The sequence below is a fragment of the Hordeum vulgare genome, chromosome 5H (genome assembly GCF_904849725.1).
Source record: "Hordeum vulgare subsp. vulgare chromosome 5H, MorexV3_pseudomolecules_assembly, whole genome shotgun sequence".
Classification (NCBI taxonomy): domain Eukaryota; kingdom Viridiplantae; phylum Streptophyta; class Magnoliopsida; order Poales; family Poaceae; genus Hordeum; species Hordeum vulgare.
This window is the reverse complement of record NC_058522.1, coordinates 571154217-571178465: the sequence shown is the minus strand read 5'-3', so window position 1 is coordinate 571178465 and position 24249 is coordinate 571154217. Positions and strand designations below refer to the sequence as shown.

At 43.2% G+C, this 24249-nt stretch overlaps 1 protein-coding gene and 1 pseudogene across 1 annotated transcript; one reads left to right on the top strand and one right to left on the bottom strand.

Annotated features, from left to right (window-relative positions):
• Positions 1-14592: 14592 nt before the first annotated feature.
• LOC123399387 (NAD(P)H-quinone oxidoreductase subunit S, chloroplastic-like) lies at positions 14593-16907 on the bottom strand. The gene is made up of 3 exons (XM_045093802.1): positions 16318-16907; positions 15860-15970; positions 14593-15238 (listed from the first exon to the last, which is right to left on the bottom strand). Exon 1 carries the CDS (start codon positions 16899-16901, stop codon positions 16431-16433), a length of 471 nt encoding a protein of 156 aa, XP_044949737.1. The 5' UTR covers positions 16902-16907; the 3' UTR covers positions 14593-15238; positions 15860-15970; positions 16318-16430.
• Positions 16908-19249: 2342 nt separating this feature from the next.
• LOC123397365 lies at positions 19250-22294 on the top strand (annotated as a pseudogene).
• Positions 22295-24249: the final 1955 nt, after the last annotated feature.

The window sequence follows — 24249 nt, the reverse complement described above, 5'->3', positions numbered from 1 at the left end:
CACGAAGTTCATTTGTGCTATGATATCAAATATAAAACTGTTTACTCACCTTCATAATATTCTTTCATTTATTTGGATATTCATTTCTAAACAAAGCATGGACGAGGAACTAATACTAAATATGCTTTGGTTTTCAGGAAAACATGGACGAGGAAGGCAAGGACAAGCATGCGGAAAATATGGTTATTGAAGGCATGATAACGAAAGACGAGGATGTGAACCCCGAGTCATCAAAGAGAATAGAACAACAAGCCATCATGGATGATATAGAAAACATACATATTAATGAGGTCATTATTATATTTTCACATGTCATTATTATTGTTATTCTGGCGGGACAAAACAATATGTAATTTGTGCTATGATATCAAATATAAAACTGTTTATGAATCCTTTGTAATATTCTCTCTTTTATATGTACTACATACTGTATAATATTATATTATTGTGTCTTTCAGTTACTAATCAAGGAAGAATCAAGTGGAATAAATGACAAAGATGAAGTAGAGAAAAAGTATAGCACGCAGTCCACTGATTGCAAAGTGACACAGGCATGCTTTCTTTTCAAAGTATCCCAAATAGTTCTAATCTAATTAAATTATATTCTGCATAGGGATTACTCTTTGTAATGTTGCTCTCAGGAATTAACAAGGCAGGGAACAAGTGAACAAATGCAGCCTACTCAAGACATTGAATTAGCACAAATGTTCGACACCGAAGGGGGGGAAACTATAGGGGACAACTTGGCAGATTCAAATGTACGAGCCGACAAAGATGAAGAGGAGAAAAAGAAGAGCACACAGTCCACTTATTCCAAGGTGGCAATTTCATCTTTTCTTTTTCAACTATGTCCTAAATAAATAGTTCTAATGCGAAAGTCAACTTTCCTCAGGAAATAACCTTCAAGGAAACAACTGAACAAATGCATCAAGTTCAGGACGAGGAATTAGAACAGACATGGGGCACCGAAGGGGCAGAAACTATATGGGATAATCTGGCAGATTCAAATGGAATAGCCGGCAAAGATGAATTGGAGGAAAATAAGAGCACACGGTCCACTGATTCTGGACTCTCCGAAGTGAGAGAGGTATCTTTTCAATTCCAAGTATGTCCCAAATAGTTCTAATTCTAATTCTATTATATCTTGCATACAGATGATTCTTTAATATGTTGCTCTCAGGAATTAACAGACAACGAAACAAGTAAACTAATGAAGGCATGTGGGGACGAAGAATTAGAACAAACGTCCGGCAGGGAACGGGCAAAAATTATAGGGGACAAGCTGCCAATGGGAGCGCAAACATGGAAGCCTATCCGACTACATAACAAACCTAAGAAGGCACAACACTACGTGGTGGCTCCAGAAGGCACGGAGAAATCTTTCTATGCCCTGGTTTTGCTACATTTGTTTTCCTCGTTATTAATAAATGTTATTACTTCCATCATGATAGATTACGCCTGCACCGGCGATGATTGGAACGTGATTGAAAATATCATGTCTGAACCAAATGATAAAAGAACTTTAGTGAGCATTGACGACTCAAATCTCCAAAGAAGACAGTTGGAACGTCTTTTATTACCCGGAGAATTTCTTGGCGACGAAGTAAGTATATGTAGCTTTATGACGAGACGATGCTATTTGAACATGAGTTACTATTTTGTCCTATAACCAAGGTGTGCACTTCGTATTACAGATCATAGACGCATACATACATTGCATAAGTGCTAAAGAGCATCTAAAGATGAGGACAGGTGGGAGTGTGTTCTTAGAGAATGCATGCATCTCTAAGCTGATAAATGAATTTAAGTTTATACGGGATGACACACTAAGATGGGTGTTAGACAGAGCTACAACTTATTTGGAACATGATATGGTGAGTCTCAGTTCTTTACATATTATGAATTCAATCATGGATGAATGTTTCTACAGATGGGACCTAAACTAACAAAAACTCTATTTACAGATATATGTTCCAGTAAACATTAAAGACTTTCATTGGTACCTAGCAGTTATAAATAGCCAGGTGCGACGTATCCAGGTGCTCGACTCGCTAGGCCCAGGAATGAACCGCAAAGACCTCACTGCTATGGTTAGTTATTAGTCTCAGTGCACCATCTTTTGATAAGACGATTTCTGTTATTCTTCGGTTGGGATGCTAATATGTTGTCATTTATTCATGCAACAGCTAGAAGGACTGGAAAATGTATTCCAATATGCATCACTTCAAAATGAACTAAAATTTGATAAGTGGAAAGACGTAAACATTACAGCATGGCCAAGGGAAGAATGTATTAAGAGCAGTCCGCAGACAGATGGGTATACCTCTTTCGAATCAAACTTGTTGCTCCCATCCCCTTTCGGCACCTCCTTCTCCTTCACGATATCTGAACCATTAATATTAATACATATGTTGTAAGAATGTCATCCTTTGTCGTCTCAGGTTCTAGAATAACTACAATTAGTACAAGTGAGAATTCTATGTTTACATATATGCGGAATATCTTAAACTCTATTTGTAAATACAGCATATAAAAGGACAGTTTTGGAGAATATCTTAAACTCTATTTCTATAAATTCATTTGTATATAAAACACTTTAAAAATTGATAAAACAATGATGGATATATTTAAATTCTATAATCATATATAGGTCATCTTGTGGTCTCTGGATGATAAATTTTATGGAGTACTTCACTGGAAATGATTTGTCTGACACTCCTACGCAGGTAAATTTTATCCTAATACTTATTCTATGTTCTGTCATTACTTAACTCTTATTTCTATTTTAATAGGATCATATGACAGATTTTAGAACAAAACTAGCTGTCATTTTAGTGGACTCGGAATTGAATGATGATAATATAAGAAATCGAGACATGGAAGATGACGAAAACAATATAGATCCCACGGATTGTATGATTCTGGATGGACCCCCTCAAAATCTCAAAACATCGAATACATCATCAGATGTTGAGTTCATCTCACAGTCATATATCCTTTCACCGTCTGTCAACCCAACAAACGATGACTTAATAGACGAACTCTGCTTGTTCATCGGTATGGTTGATGATGACGCTTTACTAGAGTAAGCCATGTTCTTTTAGTTCATTGCTGCTGTCTAATAAATTACTCTGATGTTGATAAAATTTTGATTTTACAGGAGCGAATGGGTGAAAATCTCTGATCCTTACCCTATCAGCTTAAAGTTGAGACAAATAAAAAAATACTAAACAATGATGAATATATGGATATTGATTGCTTTAACATGGCTGTGCGGATACTAGCGCGCCACGAAGTCCAACTTCTCAGAGACATTCCATCTCACTACCTCGATCTAAACTTTTGTGTAAGTTACTATAATTGCGTTTTACATTTTCTTTTCCTCATAGAACTATTGTTTTCTTATTTCTATTTTAGTCCATGTTCCACTATGCACGAGACCCAAGTCATCATGAAAATATGGACAGTGCTATGTTTAAACGATTGTTTCATAGCTGGCCTGACAGCAATGAGTATCATATCTCACAGTGTGATATGGTAAGATTTTAATTTTTCATTTCTAACAGTGGTTTATTTGGTTTAAATTAACATGAAAGGTATTTATAAATGTATGCATCATTGCAGATTTTATTGCCTTGGGATATTTTTGGACTGTTTCTATTGTTTGTCTTGGATCAAGATAAAAAAGTTATCTCAATTTTTGATCCGATACCAATACCTACTTTGGGAAAGAATATACTTAAAACAGTGGTCAGTAACCTAAACCTCGCAATCCAAGTTGCAAACCCTGCATTCAAGGACGACATCTCCAAATGGGAATGTATAGTTCCGGTTGTTCCAACAAACTCACACTGGCATGAATCTTTTTAATGCATTATAATATTAAATAATTCATTCATTCAACACACATTATGTGTTTATTTCATACATGCAGTGCCTTGTCGGGGTATTTGGTTTTTAACTACATGCACTCATTGTGCGATGGAAAGCTATATTTTCCTGTACCCCAGGTGAGTATTTACACCATGCTTATTTGTATACACATTGCACATACAAACTTGTTATAACAATGTTGTCTAATGCATATGTAGGACTGTTTTGAACTAAGGAAGCGATTTTTGGTGCATATTTTAAAGTATGAAGAAAATGAATCTAAAAACAATATCCCATACATTGAAGGAAGCATCATAGATCGCATCTAGAGATGGACTTTCATTGCTTGAAAAGATGGACCATCAAGACGTGCTTAGTCCTGATTTTTAAAACATATTTCTGTAACAATTATTGTGTGGTCATTAATTTTGTGCGGAGACATGTTTCCGGATCGTATGTTACGCACATTCTCATATTGTTTTAAATAAAGGTCATATTGTTTTATATAAGACACCGATAAATTGCTAACAAAATAGGAGCAGAATTTGCTATAGCATGTCGCGTGTTTTTTCTTCCAATGAACTACAAAGACAGATATTGCTAGGCAGATATTGCTGTCAATACCACTAGGAACTGAAAGAGCACAGATAAGGTATATTCAAACAAAAAACAACACAAAAACTTTCTCGAATTGAGAGGATTGCTCACCCCAGATACGGATTGTCCCATCCTCTGATCCTGTTACCACCTAATATTACAGTACTAAAATAATGTAGCCGGTGCTGAACCACACCACAACCTGGGCGGAGAGAGAGAGAATTAGATCCAGCTGTGAAATAAACAGTGCATACAGTCTATAGGTCATTTTAATTGAAAAACAAACGATGCTTCTTTTGCAAAACTGGAATTATTTGAACTTACATCTTCATCATCAAGAACACCCCAATGGGCATCAAGTACTTGGTTCATGGACAAGCTCTCATAAGGTTTCACGGGATAAACATCACCCTACATACACAGTTCAAAGTCAAAACAACCACATGTTATAAGAATCAGTAGCAATAGACATACATACTGTAATAATGTATCTAATATGTTTCTTCCTTAATAGCTACCATCAAATGCTAATGGGGAGACTCTGACATGTGAATGTCCATTACTTTCTTCCTTAATACCTACACAAAATGTGTAATATATGAATAGGGACAGGTTCTACAGCAAGACAAACCAATAGGAACATCTAACCTACAACCATAGTAGGAACCAGAGAAATATACCTACACATATTATTATTTTCCACATCCCATCTTTACTAAAATGAAGTCAACAAAAAATAGAAATAAATTCAGGTTGTAAAACAACGTTGTACCTCACAATCAGTGACCAAAGACCGTAAGACGGAAGGAGACAGGGTAGCACCAATACCCAGAAATCTACAAATCCGCTGCTTTGATCTGAAGGTATTTTCTCATTTTTAGAAGTAGAAATCGCATGAATATTCACCTGCAAAGGAGCAACATAGGAACTTATAGCAAAAGCTGAAGGCATGGCAATTCTGGGCAGCATTCATGGTTCTGATGGAATAACATGTGAGTGCAAGCATGATAATGAAGGTGGTGTGCCATTGCATCTATTTAATATATATGCAAAGCTATTGACCTTGAAAGATCCGCTTGTTTGGTTCATCCTCTACATATCTATACACACAATTTATTCAGTTAAAAATTCATGTACTTTAACACGAAAAGAATCATAAAAACTGATTGACTTCAATGCAATATCACAATAAAATGAATGCGATGAGAAAGAGGAAAGGTGGATCACTTTGCTTACCTGAAGAAGACGGACGATGAACCCTGCTTCGGCGCGTTGACCATGGCCTTGTGCATGTCTATAAATAGATTATTGCGGCCTCATGCTTCATGGGTACTATGAAGCACCGACGACACGGATACGGCGATCCTAAAATTGGGATACATCAATTTCTATACACAACAATACGACGATACGGCGGGTATATATAAATAATTAATAAAATGTTATATAAAGAAGGAAAAATAATGTATGTGTGAGATGACATAAGATCAGAATAGTGATTCCTAGATCATCATAATTGAATGTTGTGTGTCTTTGGACCCGGTCCCTGGCTAATACATGAACAACATCAGGAGCTCAACAGCAACAACATCAACGGTATATATAACAAAGCATAGCTGCATACAAGATGCAAGACATATACAAATATATATAGCAAAGCAGTAGCAGCAGGCCATGAATGACAGCCAGCAAGTATATATAACAAAGCATAGATGCATACAAGATGCAAGCCTTATACAAATATATATAGCAAAGCAGTAACAACAGGCCATGAATGACAGCAAGCAAGTATATATAACAAAGCATAGCTGCATACAAGATGCAAGCCTTATACAAATATATATAGCAAAGCAGTAGCAGCAGACCATGAATGACAACCAGCAAGTATAGATAACAAAGCATAGCTGCATACAAAATGCAAGCCTTATACAAATATATATAGCAAAGCAGTAGCAGCAGGCCATGAATGACAGCCAGAAAGCATACAACATCAAGCTATCTCTCTCTCTCACACACACAGCAAGCAAGTTCAATATAAAAAAGTAAGGCCCTTTGTTCGTCAACAGTAGCTTATGGGTTCAAGTGCCATAGATAGCTGTTTTTTTGGATATCCTCTATGTGCATAATAGCTAAAGAGCAACACGACCTTGCTGAGCTCGGTGTCGGAGATGCGGCCGTCGCCGTTGATGTCGTCAACGTCGAAGGAATCACGCAGCTCGGCGTCCAGCTCGCGCTCCCCGCGGCCGTGGCCGTGGAAGGCGGCGAACTCGCCGAGGTCCACATAGCCGTCGCGGTCGGTGTCGAGCTCGTCCATCTTGGACGCCACCTCCCGGCCCCCTGCCGACTCGGTGGCCGGCGGCGCGATGGCGCGCGACACGACCGCCAGTTCTGACGGCCAGATCCTGCCGTCCCCGTCCGTTTCGAAGCCATCTTCTTCGCCTTCGCCGCCACCGCCGCCTCTCCCTCCGCGGCTGCGGCGCTGGTGCTCAGGGCCCTCGGGGCTGTGGGCGGCGCGAGCCCCAGGGACCGCCGGAGAAGCTACCCCGCGGCCCTCTGCGCCATGAACTTCGGTGTCCGGGGTGGCCTCGAGACAGGAGAGCGGACGGTAGGGAGCGGCGGCGGCCGGCGGGGTTGGCTAGGGTTTCGCGCGGAGCTTCGCAGTGCACTGAGAGGAGGGATAGGATTCAGATCGAGTGGGGAGAGGGCTGTGGTCAGTGCACTGAGAGGATTCGCCGCCACCGCCGCCTCTCCCTCCGCCGCTGCGGCGCTGGTGCTCAGGGCCCTCGGGGCTGTGGGCGGCGCGAGCCCCAGGGACCGCCGAAGAAGCTAGCCCGCTGGTCTCGAGACAGGAGAGCGGACGGTAGGGGAGCGGCGACGGCCGGCGGGGCTGGCTAGGGTTTCGCGCGGAGCTTCGCAGTACACTGAGAGGAGGGATAGGATTCAGATCGAGTGGGGAGAGGGCTGTGGTCAGTGCACTGAGAGGATTCGCCGCCACCGCCGCCTCTCCCTCCGCGGCTGCGGCGCTGGTGCTCAGGGCCCTCGGGGCTGTGGGCGGCGCGAGCCCCAGGGACCGTCGGAGAAGCTAGCCCGCTGGCCTCGAGAGAGGAGCGCGGACGGTAGGGGAGCGGCGGCGGCCGGCGGGGCTGGCTAGGGTTTCGGTGTGAGCTCCGCAGTGCACTGAGAGGAGGGATAGGATAAGGATAGAGTGAGGAGAGGGAGATGGTCAGTGCAAGAGGATAAGGATCGGGTGGGGAGGGAGGGGAGTGGGTGAGATTGTTTTTTTTTAGAACGGGAGTGGGTGAGGTCTTTTTTTTATAACGGGAGTATGTTTTTATTTTTCTTTTTTGTATCTTTTCTGTGTCAACCATGTTTTTATTTTATAAATCTTTTTAAATTTTCGAATATAAATCATATATGGATCAAAATTAGTAAATCTACACTCTAAAAATGTCTATATGTATATGTATGTAGTGCATAGAATTTTTTAAAAATACATATATTTAGCCACGGAGCGAGTATACCGACAATAAATATCGCATATGTTCTTTACGGAGAAATTCACCATGTTGACTGCTTTGGATGTATGATTTTTGCTAATTATGAGCAGGGAATTTTCTCTGTACGATCAACGCACATGCTTGCTAGTGCAAACCAAAACAAAACTAGGAAGCCGACTCGGACATGATCTCAGCCAAGCAAATCATGCGCCAACGTACGTACGTTATATATTTTGCGGAAAGTCCAACCCAATGAACGAACGAACGTTGGCTAGATCCGTTCCGTTCTTTGGAGCAACGCAACGTCGTCCGTCCAATTCATGGGCGAATCTCAACGCGATCGAGGATAACCATGGCCATGCAAACACCCCCAAGTGCCCAAGCTCCCACGTGCGATGTGATCTGGGCCGTTCAATGGGTCATCAATTGCTCACGAGCGAGTTTATCGCTATGTTGTCACTGTCATTCCCCTTTTTTTATGTGTAGAGAAAAAATCGGTTAGCTAAGGCCTTGTTTGGAATCATAATAGATTATAATAATTTGGATTATGAAGATAGATTATATAATCTGGTTTGTAAAAGTAAATACAGGTGGACATGTTTGGAAGGTCAGATTATATAATCTGTAATTCAGGTTTCACATTGTACAATGACATGTCTGTCCTGTTTATAAAAATAGGACGGTGGCGATGGCAGTAGGTAATTATCTCCAAGTTTACAAGGATAATAGTTCATTAGTAATCCATAATCTGATTTTAGCTGGGCTAGAGTAGATTATGAGTTTTTAATAATCTGGTCATCTAGTTTTTAAGATATACAATATAAACTGTTCTGTTTGGAAACATAATAGATTATAAAACCAGATTATATAATCTGGCTGGTTCCAAACAGGGCCTAAGCTACTAACCAAAGCAAATTTGGTCGGTATGCTATTTTTCTCAGTTAACCGAAAATGCCAAAATCAGCCAACCCAAACCGCCCGGCCCACAAGCCACCCATCCCACGTCTAGACCTAGCCCCACAGTCCGCACGTAGCCATGATCCAACGAACTCGAGAAAGAGTTTGTTAAATATGTTTGATTCTCTTTGATGTGGAATTAAGAGAGCTGCGACCGGAGGAGTTCCAAGACTTTCTCTATACTTTAACTGTGGGAGAACGTAGGGGTGTATCGTAGGCCAGAGCCACTAGTCTGTATTTTTCTACTCCCTCCGTTCTTAAGTATAAGTCTTTTAAGCGATTTCATTAGATGTCTACATACGAAGCAAAATGATTGAATGTACACTTTAAAGTATGTCTATATACATCCGTATGTAGTCCACTAGTGAAATCTTTACAAAGACTTATATTTAAGAATGGAGGGAGTATTGTGTATTACTTTGCTTTTGTTTTTAGGGAAATGATTGACTGCTACGGAAGAAGGTGGCACACCCACTGCCCCTTACCTCGCCATTTTACACCGTGCAATTTTCAATGACAACATATACAACTACCATTGCACGGCCCTGCCCATTAAGAGGATTAGGGGTATAGTCCATGGTGGTATTTATGCTACTTGCTTAGTGAAGCATTTATGCTATAACTTTGATATGTTTAATCTTTTCATTAGAGCCCAAGTACCATGTTTTCAGATATGAATTTATTATGATTTCATAATTATGAGAGTGTTTTGGATCCTATCTTGCAAATTGTATGCACCTATTAAGTTTTATGATTTGTATATCCCAAGATGACAATAATTAAGATTCTTTTCGATGATTACCGTAGTTTGAAGAGTTCATGTATTCACTATGTGTTAATACTTTGTTTCGGTTTTCTATTAAAAGAAGGCATTAATATCCCTTAGTTTCCATATGAACTCTGCTGCCACGGTGGATAGGACCAAAAATATCATGCAAATTCTTATTATAAGCACATATGACTATATACGAAATACATGCCTATATTATATTGATGAATTGAAGCTAGTTCTGTGTTGCTCTAGTGCGTAACTGTTACATGATGAATGTAATCCAGTATATTTATCCACGACCAATCTAATGCCTACGCTTTTCGCATATTGATTCTTGCTAAGTTACTATTATCGTTATTGTTGTTGATACAATCATTACAAAACTGTAACCGTTAATGTTAATGTTCCTATTACTATTTTGCTATGCTATTAAACTTTTGTTGCAGAAAGAAATTCCAGGTGTTGTTGAATTGACAACTCAACTGCTAAAATTCCTAAATATTCTTTGGCTCGCCTTGTGTCGAATCAAAAATTTGGGTAAAATACTACCCTCAAAGACTGTCGCGATTCTCTATACTTATGGGTTATCAAGCACGAAAAAAGGAAAGACAGAAACAACATTTACAATGATAAGTAAAAGACCCGCGCTACGTATCGGTCGGCAGTTCGGCAACCGTTTGATATTGCGTTTGGGCCTGTTTGATCATGTAGCCGCCATTGCAGCATTGCCCCATGGCGGGCATTGCCATTACAACACTAACGATGCCGTGGTTGCCCGCCGCAACATGGATGACGTTGTGGTTTCCCATCACAATATATATGACATTGTGATCTGATCATCACAACACTGGTGGATTGTAATCAAATGTTTTGATTGGTTTGCATAATGTACAATGGTTTCATGGGTTTGATTTTGTTTTTATTGTGTAGCGAAAAATTGCCCAACAACGGTACAAAAACATGGATGCTTCCGAAAGCAGATTTTTTAAACTAGAGCATTGTTGCTCAAAAACTGCGACAAGTGGGTGTTGATTGACAGAGAATCTTCACCGAAGAGAGGTTCACTTACGGACATGGATGAAGATGAAGGTTTTTTTTTTGGAAAAGGAGGTTCAAACCCCCGCCCTCTGCATCAATCGATGCATACGGCCATTTTTATTAATTATTCAACATAGGTCTAACAAGAACATACATCAAACCATTCGAAGCTACCACTCACACCTACAAAACTCGAATGTGGAGTGCTCTTATTCCCCATATCTAAAATCGGTGCCGTCACCGATACATCCAGGATGAAGATGAAGATGGTCCAAGAAACTTGAACAAGCCCGATATGACAAAAAAACAAAGGAGAAGATGAAAAGAAAACGAGAAGCATCGACCTTGCGGGACAATAAGGTATTGCTAGCAACTCGCCCAAACACATGCCCAAACACACGGACTCTCGATATAATCAACTTGCACAAACACATGCCCAAACCTTTATGGAGCTAGTTGCGTTCTAAGCATGGACCAACGACACGACGATCGACGTGTCGTGAACATCCAACTCGGATGCACCGGTGACCCCAGCGAAACAGATCGCCCGCCCGCCGTCGTTGCCAATTCACTCCACGACGGCCGGCAACGATCCATTAGTATTTAGTCATCGTCTCCACCTCGAGCTCGCCGCCACCTCAGAGGAGGGCGACGCGGGCGAGCACTGGTACCACGGGGATGCAACGCCCTACACCCAGGACGAGGAGCGGAGAGCTAATCTTAGAGCATCTCTAACAGCTGCCCTAAATAGGGCAGCCTCTTTTCAATTATAGGGCAGGCAAAGTCAAGATATAGGGCAGCAAAACAACAGCCGTTTTACCAGCAGCCCAAGATAGGGCAGCACCCGCCCGAGCAGCCGACTTATATAGGGCACGGCTGCAAAACAATTTACTCCTATTTTGCTACATCTTTGCACATATATCTCATAAAAAATATGATAAATAAGATAAAATATAATTCAAACAAATAATAATTCAATAGTACTAATTATTACAACAATAGTTCATCAAATGGTTCACAAAGTTGCTCACAAATCAACACACGAATAGCAAGTTTCATCACATAGAAGTAATAATCAAGTGCACGGCGCGGCCCTTTGACGTCCATACCATGACCACCATTCTTCCATAAGATCTTTCTGAAGATCTTTGTGCACATCGGCATCACGGATGTCGTGGTATGCATCCAAGAAGCGCTGAACTCGGTCTCCACCTCTCCTGGGACGCACTGGACGTCCCATCAACTCATAGGTGCCATAGACCACATTTTGCCCACGCTCATCTTTAATCATGTTATGCATGATTATACATGCAATCATGATGTACCAAAGCATCTCCTGGTTCCAAAATCTTGTCGGTCCCCTGACAATAGCAAATTGGGCTTGCAGAATCCCAAATGCCCTCTCCACATCCTTCCTCGCTGCCGCTTGAGCATTATGGAATTCACATTCCTTTTTACCATGGGGGGCAACTACGGGCTTCACAAATGTAGCCCACTGCGGATAAATCCCATCTGCAAGATAGTACCCCATGTTGTATGTGCGGTTGTTGGCTTGGAACTCCACAGGTGCTAACTCACTGGCGGCTAGCTTGGCAAACAAAGGGGACCGTTGAAGAACGTTGATATCATTGCACGAACCGGGCATTCCAAAGAATGCATGCCATATCCAAGTCTCCTGATCCGCCACAACCTCCAAAATAATGGTGGAGTCTTTCTTCATCCCTTGAAACTGTCCATGCCATGCTGCAGGACAGTTCTTCCACCTCCAGTGCATGCAATCTATGGACCCGAACATTCCTGGAAAACCTTGAGCCTTATTAATCTCCAAGATCCGTGCAGTGTCCTCGGCATTGGGAGCTCTCAGAAACTTAGGGCCAAAAGCTTCAACCATAGAAACTGCAAACCGTTTGACACATTTGAGACTTTGACTCTCACTCATGGCCAAATGGTCATCCACGAGATCAGTCGGTATCCCGTATGCTATCTGCCGCAATGCGGCAGTCATCTTCTGAAAGGTGTTGTGCCCAAGCTCTCCGACGGCATTCCTCTTTTGCACGAAGAACCTGTCATGGACCTTCAAACGCTCGGCGATTTGGTTGAACAATTTGAGGGACATCCGAAACCGGCGCCGAAACATACGCTCGGGGTAAATCGGATTGGGATTGAAATAGTTGCGCATGAGCTTGTTGTCGGCATCAATGCGTTCCCGCCGAATCACCTGACGACCATAGACCGAACCTCCGTGCTTGGGCTTCTTCCTCTTGTGCAAAAGCAAAATCAAAGCAATGTCTTCTTCATCCTCCAAATCGTATTCCTCATCGGATGAATCCTCAATCAAAACCATCTACAAACAAACTAGACCTTATTAAAAAGTGTAATCCTAAACTACAATCACAAAAATCAAAAAAGTTGAATACACATTACCTCGAACACCTTGCGGGCGGCCGGGCTGGTGGGTGGCAGCTGCGTCCCCGGAGCAAGCCTCTCCTAGCTGCTGCAGCCATCGCTGGGTGTTGCAGGCGGCCAAGGGGAAGCGTACGAGCATCGTCGTGGTCGCGGCGGCGGCAGAATCGGCGTCGGTGCCCCGGATTCGTACAACGACGGCGGCGGCGGCGTCAGATCGACGATTTCGGCGACGGGCAGCGGTATTTCGGTGGGGGCGAGGTGCGGGAGGGACCGGCAGCGGACGGGCGGCGGATTTTGGGCAGGGGCGCGGCCTACGGGCGGCGGATTTGCGGCGGCGGCGTCGGATTTGCGCCGGCGGGGTCGGGGGCGGGAGAGGCTGGGAAATTTCCGGGTGGCAGTTGGGCTGCGCGCGCGCCGTTGAAAAAATAGGGCAGCCACACAAGTGTTGTACAATATATTTGCAACACTTGGGCTAAATTTAGGACATTGTTGTAAAAAATATAAGGCAGTTGATGAAGATAAGGCAGCTGTTGAAGCACGTTTTTGGTTCTTTTCTGTCCTATATGATAGTTTTTATGCAACACTGCCCTATTTAGTGCAGCTGTTAGAGATGCTCTTAACACGAGCTGTTTCCGTGTTTCGCCATTACTACTTTCATTATCTAAAATTTCCGACGTTTTGTTGTGGGTGCAGGTCTGGTTCATGCGCGCTTCTCTAGGGCGCAGGCATTGCGGGATGGCTCTTCGATCGGCTATTGTATCGCTATGGCCTATGGGGATGAAGGGCACGGCGATCAAAGTGCCAGGGTAGGCGCTCTGGTGCCCTTCCGCGTGCGATCAACCGTGATGCTTCAACTTTGACGTACGGCGATGGTCAGGAGTCATGCATCCATGACGTGCTAGCTAGCTTGTTATAACGGATGTACACTAAGGTCTTGTACAATACAAGATGCTTAGGAAAGATATTTATTCAAATAAACTGATTTTTTTTCTAGCATCAGTTTTTGTTTTTATTATAGAAGGGGTCCTTAATGTATCGCTGGAATTTGATCTATGGGTCAGCTCAATAGTATTTCCATAATTCTTATTAATAAATCTTAGAGGTCAAGAGATGAAACAAAAACTTAGTCCCATGCTGCTCACTTAATAGGAGTTCGACCTTTTTATAAGGAAGGTTATTTTCATACATGTATGAGCATGAAAACAAGGGAGACATACACGTCTGCTCCTGTGCCGTCGTCCGCTTCGCCACGCCTCGTCACGACGCCTCACGGGTTACGAAAATGAGTCGAGCCATTGTGGAAATTGAATACAAACGTTGCGCCCCTCGACTGCTGGTTGTTCGCTTCGTCTGAGTGCTCAACGTGATTACTGACCTCTTCATCCCGGATGCCACGAACGTCGACATATTGCATGACTTGTTTGGTCTCTTCTATGTTAGTCATGTTTTATCTACTAGTAAGATGCCCGTGCGATGCAACGGGACAACAATGGAATATAAAAAGACATTTCTTTAGATAATCATTTTACTTGAGGGCATACATTTTTTTTCCTCTCTTCAATCACCCAGCCATTTAATTCCAAAGCGCATGTGTATTGCTGCAAAATATACATCCCAAAGCGCATGTGTATTGCTATAAAACTACATATATCATCCCACGTTCGATAACATATGCGTTTAAATGGTCAACATGCTTGGTAATGGTTCTGCCAGCAAGTTATGCCTTGACATCTTAATGCTTGATAATATGATGCATACATGCTGGTCGTGGTGATCGGTTTCGTTGGCCATCCATGCGTTAGCTGGCACTGCCTTCGGCGACACCACCTCTTCCAGCTCCACACATGAGTGTCTCATTTGATCCACGATGGAAGTCCCATGAGTCCCAAACTCCCAATCGACCCGCACTCACCAAGTAGTTTGCACATGTCCAGTCTCTCTTGCAGAATTTAACCTTCTTCTCCTGTAACATGAACATGACTATGCTGGAGGTCAACAACAATGACCAGCAGCGTTCGTGGACCACGAGCTAGGTAATGACCATGGACATGGTGACCCACTGGCCACTGCCCCCACAGTTTCCTGACAGCACACATGCCTGCATGTAATCTAGTGTGAGGGTGCCAAGCAATGATTTAAGGCAAGCTAATATGTCACCAAAGGACCAATCAGAAACTATAACTGTTCATTGAAGAGCAGCAAGCATAATAGTGTTTACAAAGATAAATAACAGCAAGAGGAAGCATGAACTTTGAATATGACCTCTTTTACATTTCCTGCTTACTTAAAAGGTGCAAATGTAACCCAATATGTTTAATCGGTAACTGAAAGCAGGCATGATAGGTTAATTATCAACATTGATTCATGCATAATAGAACATAATTTGAGCAGATAAAACATGATGTCACATTTTGTATTGGAAATAGACTTAAATCTGTAACTTGTATCATTCACCATCAAAACTATGGGAATGGCTCTATGAAGAATATGCTTAAATACTTATGATTGTCTTGGCCAAAATAAACAAATTGCATAGATACGTACCAATGATTTTCACAATCAGTACCTGGCTAACTGCACTCTATGCAATGTGGGAAATATGGCAGTGTTGTATCACACATGTAGGGAAGTGTGAAGTAAACACAACATATGATTCTGAATCAAACTTGCATCTTGTTGTCCGCTCTAAAAACTACCAAAAGCACACCAGATGAAATACCTGTTGGCAGCAATGTTTAGCCGATTAGACCATATCGACTCCATGAACATCCAGTTCAATTGGGGTTTCAGGGGCTGCATGGAGTACCCCCGGACCTCCTTGAAGCACATCCTAAAGGAGAAGTTCGTGGAAGCACCGATGGTGATCTAGAAGGTTCAGCTCAGCCAAGTGCTCAAGAAGAAAAATCTAGAACTGTGAGAACCCCAAAAGCTGAAGCATTGCAAGCCCAGATTTTGACCCAGAATTAAAGTTAAAAGAACTTGGTGCTTAATTTCTTTTGTATTAGGTACACTTGTAAATTGTAACGGATGTACCACGGAACTGAAATAGATCAAGTTGGCATTTGTGTGCCGGCTGGTGCTCTGCTGGTTATGTATATTACCGTGTCATATGACTCATCAATAGAGATATAGTTACAATTCAAAGGCCCGTACAGAAAAGATGCAGATTATACGAACCTTAGATTGATACACCATGTAGTAGATTGGATATTGCTATTTGGCCCCAAACATGGCCGAGTACTTCAATTCAGAAAAATCTCTTGTGCCAGCTCGAGGGCTTCCAATCGGGATCAGGATAGCAGCAGGTGCGCAAGTAATGGAGTCGGGAGGAACAACGGCAGCTCCGGCGGCCTAGGACGCCCCGCCGAAACCACGGCGGAGGACGCTTTCCCGTCCGTCTGGGCTCTCTTGGGAGGAGGCGGGTTCTTGGCGACGAAGTCCTTGAGCCCGACCTCGTCGCCGGGGAAGCCGCCCGTGAGGCCCATCATCTCCTTCTCGAATGCGTCCGGGTCCACCGCCGGCGGGTCCGACTCGGCGCTTCCTGACGAGGAGTCTCCCGAGGGCGTCGACGGAGGATGTGAGGGCGGGGTGGGCGAAAGGAGCTCCTTGCGGATGCCGACCTCGCCGTTGCAGAGGCCGCGGCCACCGAGGATTTCGGAGAGGCGGAAGGACGCGGAGGAAGGAGGGGCGGGCAGGCGGATGCGGTGGGGATGCAGCGGCGGGGGCCGAAGGAAGGAGGGGGTGGTGGGGGCGGGCGCCATTGGAGGGGATCCGGAGCGAGCGTGTGTGGATAAGGCGCTGAGAGCAAAAAGGGATTTTCTGTAAAGCGAGGACTGCGGGTTGATTTTCCAAAAACAGAAGGGTTTTTATGCAAAACTCACGCGGCGGAAATTCCGACAAAAGCGATAGCTTTATTATTAGGTAAAAGATTGTTTCTGTTAATAAAATCATATGATAAATTGCTCATATTTCCAACAATCACATTGCGGTGCTTAGAAAAAGGGAAATGAATGGATTAGCCGGCGAATTATCACACTCGCATCCACCGTCTTGGTTGTACGGCACTAGCGTCACGTCATGTGGTGGACCTGGCTCCCACGATCTCTTCTTTCTGCAACAGGATTTCTGTTGTGAAAAAAAAACTGTAACATGCTCTTTATTACAAAAATAATTAAATTGCAGCAAGACCTCCGTTGCAGAAGAAACTGTAAGAATATCACTATTGCAGAAAAATTACAATATAACCTTTGTTGTAAGAAAATGTAGCAAGGTCTTTGTTGCAAAAAAAATCTACAACTTGATATATATTTTACAAAAATATCTGTAATATGACTCATGTTGCATAAAATTACTATAACACAACCATTGTTGCAATGGTAGTGGGTAACACTCGGTCGCTCACTCCGCCAGATCCAACGTCTTGCGAGGCGGCGAATCTCGCCCCGCCGACGCGTAGCAACCCCTTAAAGAAATATGATATATTTTATAAACACCTTGCATTATACAAGCACTAGCAAACCCGGACACTTTCTTCTTCAGGCATCTCCTTTCAGAATCTCTAACCGTTACAGCGCAATTAGGTCTTCCTGGTCGTCTTCATCGAAGACAGTTTGCCCGCGGCGGTTCAGCATGCAGCCAGGCCGCAGGATTGCACGAGAGCACCACCCGACATGGTTGGCCGTACATCCCGCTAGCTAGAGGAACAACCATTCAGGATTCTCAAGTGTATAGATAGGAAGACTCTCGAGGTTCTCACCCGAGATGCAATCCTATGCCGACCAAGTAATTCAGAGAATGAGAAACTCACACATTTGGTTCTTGAAGTCTCTGCCGCAATACGATTTGGTCTTGCTAGTCGAGAAACACTATTATATGATCCTTATACACGTGAATACGGACACTTTGCGGTATCCTTAGAGTTTCATCAACGATAGAGCGTCCTCGTAACGACGTGCGGCACCGCACTTTTGCGGATAACCTCCTCGCTTTCTGTAGAAACAACCCGTGCTCTCCTTTAGCGGTGTGCGTTCCAACCGGGTCAAAACGAGCTAACTCTCTCTCCTCACTCTCTTCAATCACTCTTCTCCTCTCACTCACTCTCTCTCTCTCTCGCTCACTCTCTACCCAAGATCGCTCTGCTCTAATACCAAGCCGCCGCCACCGTACTCGTCGCAGGTGATCATGATGTATTGGAGGGATGGTGAAGAGAACAGTGATGACGACATCAGATGGTAACGGTTTCATGAAAACTGAATACTTTGTAAGTCCCCCTTCTCCTCTGTTTAGTTAGGGTTAGGGTCCTTGCATTTTTTTTAGCTTTTATGCATCTATTCGCAATATATTTCGTTGATATAAGGGGTTGTGCATGTAGGAGATCCCGGAGACCATTTGTGAGGTCTTATACTGAATCTGCACCGAATGATATGCCCAAGTGTATGCTGCACAAGCTTAGGATGGAAAATTTTGAAGAAACCGTTTTCTTTTAAATTATCAATTATCTAACACGACCTCGCTAAGAGAAGGCCATTTCATCTTGTTGCAAGAGAATAAAAAACATACACTAAAGAAGTCACTTTTTCCATATCTCTATTTTTCTCATATAAGTTTGACTAACCGACACGAGCTAGACTAACCTTAATCTTTTTGATAAGTTGTATGAGCCACCCACCGAATAGATTTGCTGAACAGACCCTAGCTAGGACAAACCACTTGCATGTCAGCAAGGAAAAAAATAGTGCGGCCCTGGAAAATATGCTACTAACGTACTACGTATATTGCACTATAACGTGTTATTAGTGAAATAATATACACCAATCAATTTAACGAAATAATATTTTCCATGCTATACTGTGCTATTTGCAGCGCTATAGTATTGCTGTTTTTTTCAATGTGTGACTAACAAACAAACCATTTTTTCCATTGCCGTATTGTCGGGGAACAATATAGAAAGCTCAATTCTGTAAGTGACCACAGCCCACCCGCCTAATGCGTCTGCTGGGCCCAAAACAGAATCAGTCCAGCAGTACCTGGGCTAGGCCTCTAGCTGGCCCGCCCGAAGAAGGACAGCCCAAAGCCCGAGGAGACAGAGAGCCGCCCTGAGCTTCCGTCCATGGCGCCCTCCGCTCTGCTCCGCGCCGCCGCCGCCGCCCTCCGCCGCCGCGCCCGCATCGCCGCCCCACTCCCGTCCATCTCCCCGCTCACCCACACACCTACACCTCCTCCTTTCCCCAATCCCGCCGCCCGGCGCCACCTGACCACCCGAAGCCGCCGGCCATGCCCGCACCCGCCCTCCTCCGCCTCGGCGGCGGCGTCCTCCTACTACATGGACATGATCCTGCTCCCCGCCAGCTTCTCGCACCCGCTCTCGACCTCCTCGCTCTCCACTGACCAGGCAAAGGAGAAGGAGCCGCCGCCGCCGGTGTCGGTGTCGTGGGTGGAGAGGTGGCTCCCGGAGGCGGCGCGCCCGTACGCGATGCTCGCCCGCCTCGACAAGCCCATCGGCACCTGGCTCCTCGGCTGGCCCTGCATGTGGTACGCTTACTAGTTACCGCTGGCATTGCTATCCCTCAACACCATTTGCGTACAAAGCAGAGGCTAGAGAGCAGCCTGAGATCACATTCCAAGATTTACTGTGCGCACTAACATTTGATAGGTTCGATCATTGTCTTCTTAAGTTACGACTTAATTATGCCTGCTCTTGGGGTTTAGGAAGAAAAAGAACACAAGTTTATTACCCACACAGCAACTTCTTTTACCCTGTCACTTATAGAGCTGCTGTAACCTTTGCTTCATAGGTCAATCACAATGGCGGCAATGCCCGGGGAGCCCCCTGACTTGAGAATGTTGGCGATGTGGAGCTGTGCTCCTCAGGGGCGCTGGTTGCACCGTGAATGATCTTCTCGATCGCGACATTGATAACAGGGTGATTTCGTTCTTCCTCTAGTTTTTTCTTGTTGCAAATAACTCCTCCGACTTTGCGCGATAATTAAAAATGCCTTTCAGGTTGTCGCTACCGTGAATACAGAAAAAGATCAACTACGGTTCTCGATGTATCATATGCTTACCTTTTGAACCAGGAATGTAGCAAGATTGAGTGTCAAATGTCATGACCATAGTGTTAGTACCAGCTAACTCAAACAATATAGTGAAGCCATGGAGAGAAACATATGCTCACCAAGATTTTAGATAAGTTGGATGTAGGCCGTACTCTTAGATTTGAGTATTCTGTACTGTCTTATTACTTAAGTCATTAAGTGGATCATGCAATGAACTGACGATGGTATCTTCTGATGATCGCATGGAATTCACCCATCTGTTCCTCGTGTAGGTTGAGCGCACCAAGAGCAGGCCTTTTGCATCAGGTGCTCTAACCCCTTCTCAGGGAGTGTGCTTCCTCGGATCTCAGCTACTGCTGGGATTGGGCATTCTTCTCCAACTAAACGACTTTAGGTAAATTGCGTCTTCTTTGCTTGTGTGACTGGAATGCAGTTTGTCTGTTTTGGATGCTATCCCACCAAACAAACTGTATAGTAATTGGCATTTTGTGGGATTCACATAAAAAACATTTACAACTTCAATATGTGTCTCAGTGTCTCTTAATCTATTTTCAACCATTCATTTCAAATAAACTCCAAAGATATGACAGCTTGTCAGATGTATTTTGCTTATGTCATTATTGTAATATCCACCTCTAATTTGTCTCATTATCTATGTAGCCGTGTTCTTGGGGCGTCCTCTCTTCTTTTGGTCTTCTCTTATCCCTTGATGAAGAGGTTCACATTTTGGGTATGTTCTAAGCACATGCAAAGTTTTACTAGCATAATCTTGTGTCCAGAGAGTAATCACTTACTTTACTTCCAATGCATCTGTAAGTCTGTAACAGCCTCAGGCATTTCTTGGCTTGACCTTCAACTGGGGAGCTTTGTTAGGATGGGCTGCTATCAAAGGGAGCCTAGATCCTTCTGTCATCGTCCCACTGTATACTGCTGGTATATGTTGGACATTGGTATACGATACCATATATGCACATCAGGTATTTTACTAGTGGTGTTCTTTCATATCTAAACTGAGCAAAAGCATTGCTTCTTATGGTCGTATCCATATACATTCCAGGACAAAGAAGATGACCTCAAAGTAGGAGTTAAGTCCACAGCATTAAGGTTTGGAGATTCAACCAAGCAATGGATCAGTGCCTTCGGTACTGCATCGATTGGCAGCTTTGCACTCAGTGGCTACAGTGCTGAACTTGGTCGGTGCTCGTTATAAGAATGTCAGGTTTTATAAAAAATAAATTGTTTTTAAATAATACATGTTGACTGCTTACTTTAATTATGTTCGATAGCATGGCCCTACTACCCTCTTCTGACAGCCGCAGCTGCACAGTTGGCATGGCAGATTACAACCGTCGACTTGTCTGACCGCATGGACTGCAACAGGAAGTATGTTTCTTTACATTGAGATCATGGAGATTTAAAACAGATGGTGTGTTCATTGGTTTGTTAGACTACTTATGAAGTGCTTAACCTCATTGTGGTTCATCTCTACTCCGCAGATTTGTGTCAAACAAGTGGTTTGGAGCTCTGGTATTCTGGGGAATTGTGTTTGGGCGACTTGCATCGTGATACATGCATCACTTTTGGTAGTTCTGATAGAATCAGTACATTTTTGTGGCTAGTGCGAGAAGGACAGACAGTTTGTTTTAACCTTCCAATCTGCTAAATGCAGTATACTGCAGCATGGATATCCGTAAGTCTTTTCTCTCATAACTTGTGCTTTTGTTTGTTCTCCTCTGAACATGAAAGGCAAACCCTGATGATAAGTTTTGATGGTCTAGCAGGGTTATTTCCTGGGCATTTCAGCGCGTCGTTGCCCCTTTGGCTCCCAAAGATAAACAAAGAGCCAGTGAAAATGCATTATTCTAGAACACATTGTTGTGCATTGATGTAATTATTCTTATATATGTACTCTCCATGATACAAGACCACGGTGGCGATAGTCTTTGTGGACCAAAATCAGGATTCGGTCAAAACACCGAGTATTTTTGGATGTGCTAAACTGTCTGTCTTTTACATTATTCTTTCACACATGTAGCCCGGTGCTTCTGGGGACAAAACTTACTGCAGTAAATCAATTCTGACAATTTGTTCATGACACACTTGATTATGTTACCACCATGATCCCATTTGACAGGACTTTTAGGTAGTAGTTTGACTTGGTAAATGGAGTCTGTGCCATTATACTGCCAGATTAGGCAAAGTGATTTTTGTTCCTAGTGCTGTAACTTTATTTTAAATGACTGACATAATTTATTTTAAAGAAAGTTTATATGTGTTGAGAGCCACTGGAACCGCTCTTTCTGTTTGAAAAGAACAGCCCTTATTCTTTTCTTGGAAATAGAACCACCCTTATTCTGTTTTTTTTTTAAGAAAAGGAGGCTGAGCCCCGGCCTCTGCATCGAGAGATGCATACGGCCATATATTATAAACCAAAATAAGTCTCCACCAAGTACAATAAGTCTGAAGTAAAGAGAAAAACAACGATACAAGGCATCAGTCATGCCCAAGCCAGAGATGGTAAAAATATAGATGACTAAACACCTATCCTATTAACATGACGCCATCCAAACCGGTTGAAGATATCCTGTGCTAACATCTTCCATCGGACACACCCAGTAACCATAGGCTCCCTGGCGTCCACAGGAGTGAGTGATGACCAAGTGCGGATCAGTGCGGTAGCCCTGTGAATAACCTGCAAGAAGTGAAAATCACGTTGTCTGTTAAACACCAAGTCATTCCTGCAATTCCATATTGCCCACAACAGTGCACAAGACCCCACGCGAATAAGTTTAGCAAAATGTACATCAACCTCTTTTAGCCACATCCCGAATAATGTGGTTATACTGTTAGGAGGAGTGATGTTAAAAGCAATATGTAGTGAGCGCCAAACCAGTTTAGCCATAGGACAATGAAGAAAGAGGTGTTGTATGGTTTCTTTATCCGGACAGAAACTGCATCTAGAATTACCATTCCAATTCCGCTTGGCAAGATTATCCTTTATTAGAATTACCCCTTTATGAACAAACCACATAAAGACTTTGATTCTAAGTGGGACTTTGACCTTCCAAATATGAGCCGATTTTGGAATAGGTGCGGAATCGATGAGATTCATATACATAGATTTAACCGTGAATATTCCATTGCTAGTCAACTTCCAATATACACGGTCAGGATTGTGAGAAAGGTTAACATCCATCAACCTTCTCACAAGATGCAGCCAACTAATCCATCTATTTCCAATAAGAGATCTGCCGAATTGAATATTAAGAGGGATCTCGCTAAGTATTGACGCAACGGATGCCTGTCGCCGTTGTGCAATATGGTACAGCTGCGGATATTGAAATGCTAGAGGCATCTCCCCTAACCCTAAACCACCCTTATTCTGTGAGTAATATTAAAACCGGAGACCCAAGAAGACCTCGTTGCTGAGCTTAGCTTATTCAGTTTTTAGATCTAAGCGATGTCTTCTTAGCAGAGCTCAATGCTGATAGTTCTCTTAAGATCTCCAGGTTGCGCACTCCGCCACAAGTGGCCACTGAATGCTACATCTTGGTAAGAACTGGTTGTTTTTTTTACCATAGCAGTAATCTTCTAGAGTATTTGAATTGCATGTTTGCATCGGTCGCTGAACTGTGTTTTTTCTTGCAGCTACAAATAGTCCATAAGTTTTCAGTGAATTCATGTGTGGCATCAGTAAAGCTTTTACTTGGAAATAACAACTGGATGGTCTGGAGCAGTGCTTATTAGTTAATGGTTGCAGCTGTAACAGGTCGGAAACAGATCTCAAGCAGGCATATGGTTGTAAAAGTGTCGCATCAGGAAGTATTTCTTCTATGAAAAGGCAGAGTTCAGAATCCTCAGCTCTATTTCTTTCGAATTAATAGCCAGATAAACGTCGACACGGTTCCGGCAAAGTTGGCAGCAGTGCGCAAGCTGAATCTGGTATGGCCATTGTCCACTCTATTTTCAGAAGCTGATCCTGTTGTGAATTTGGCAAAAATAAAAAACATATAGATACTCTCTCAGTTTCAATGTGTTTTCCTTGGGCCTCGGG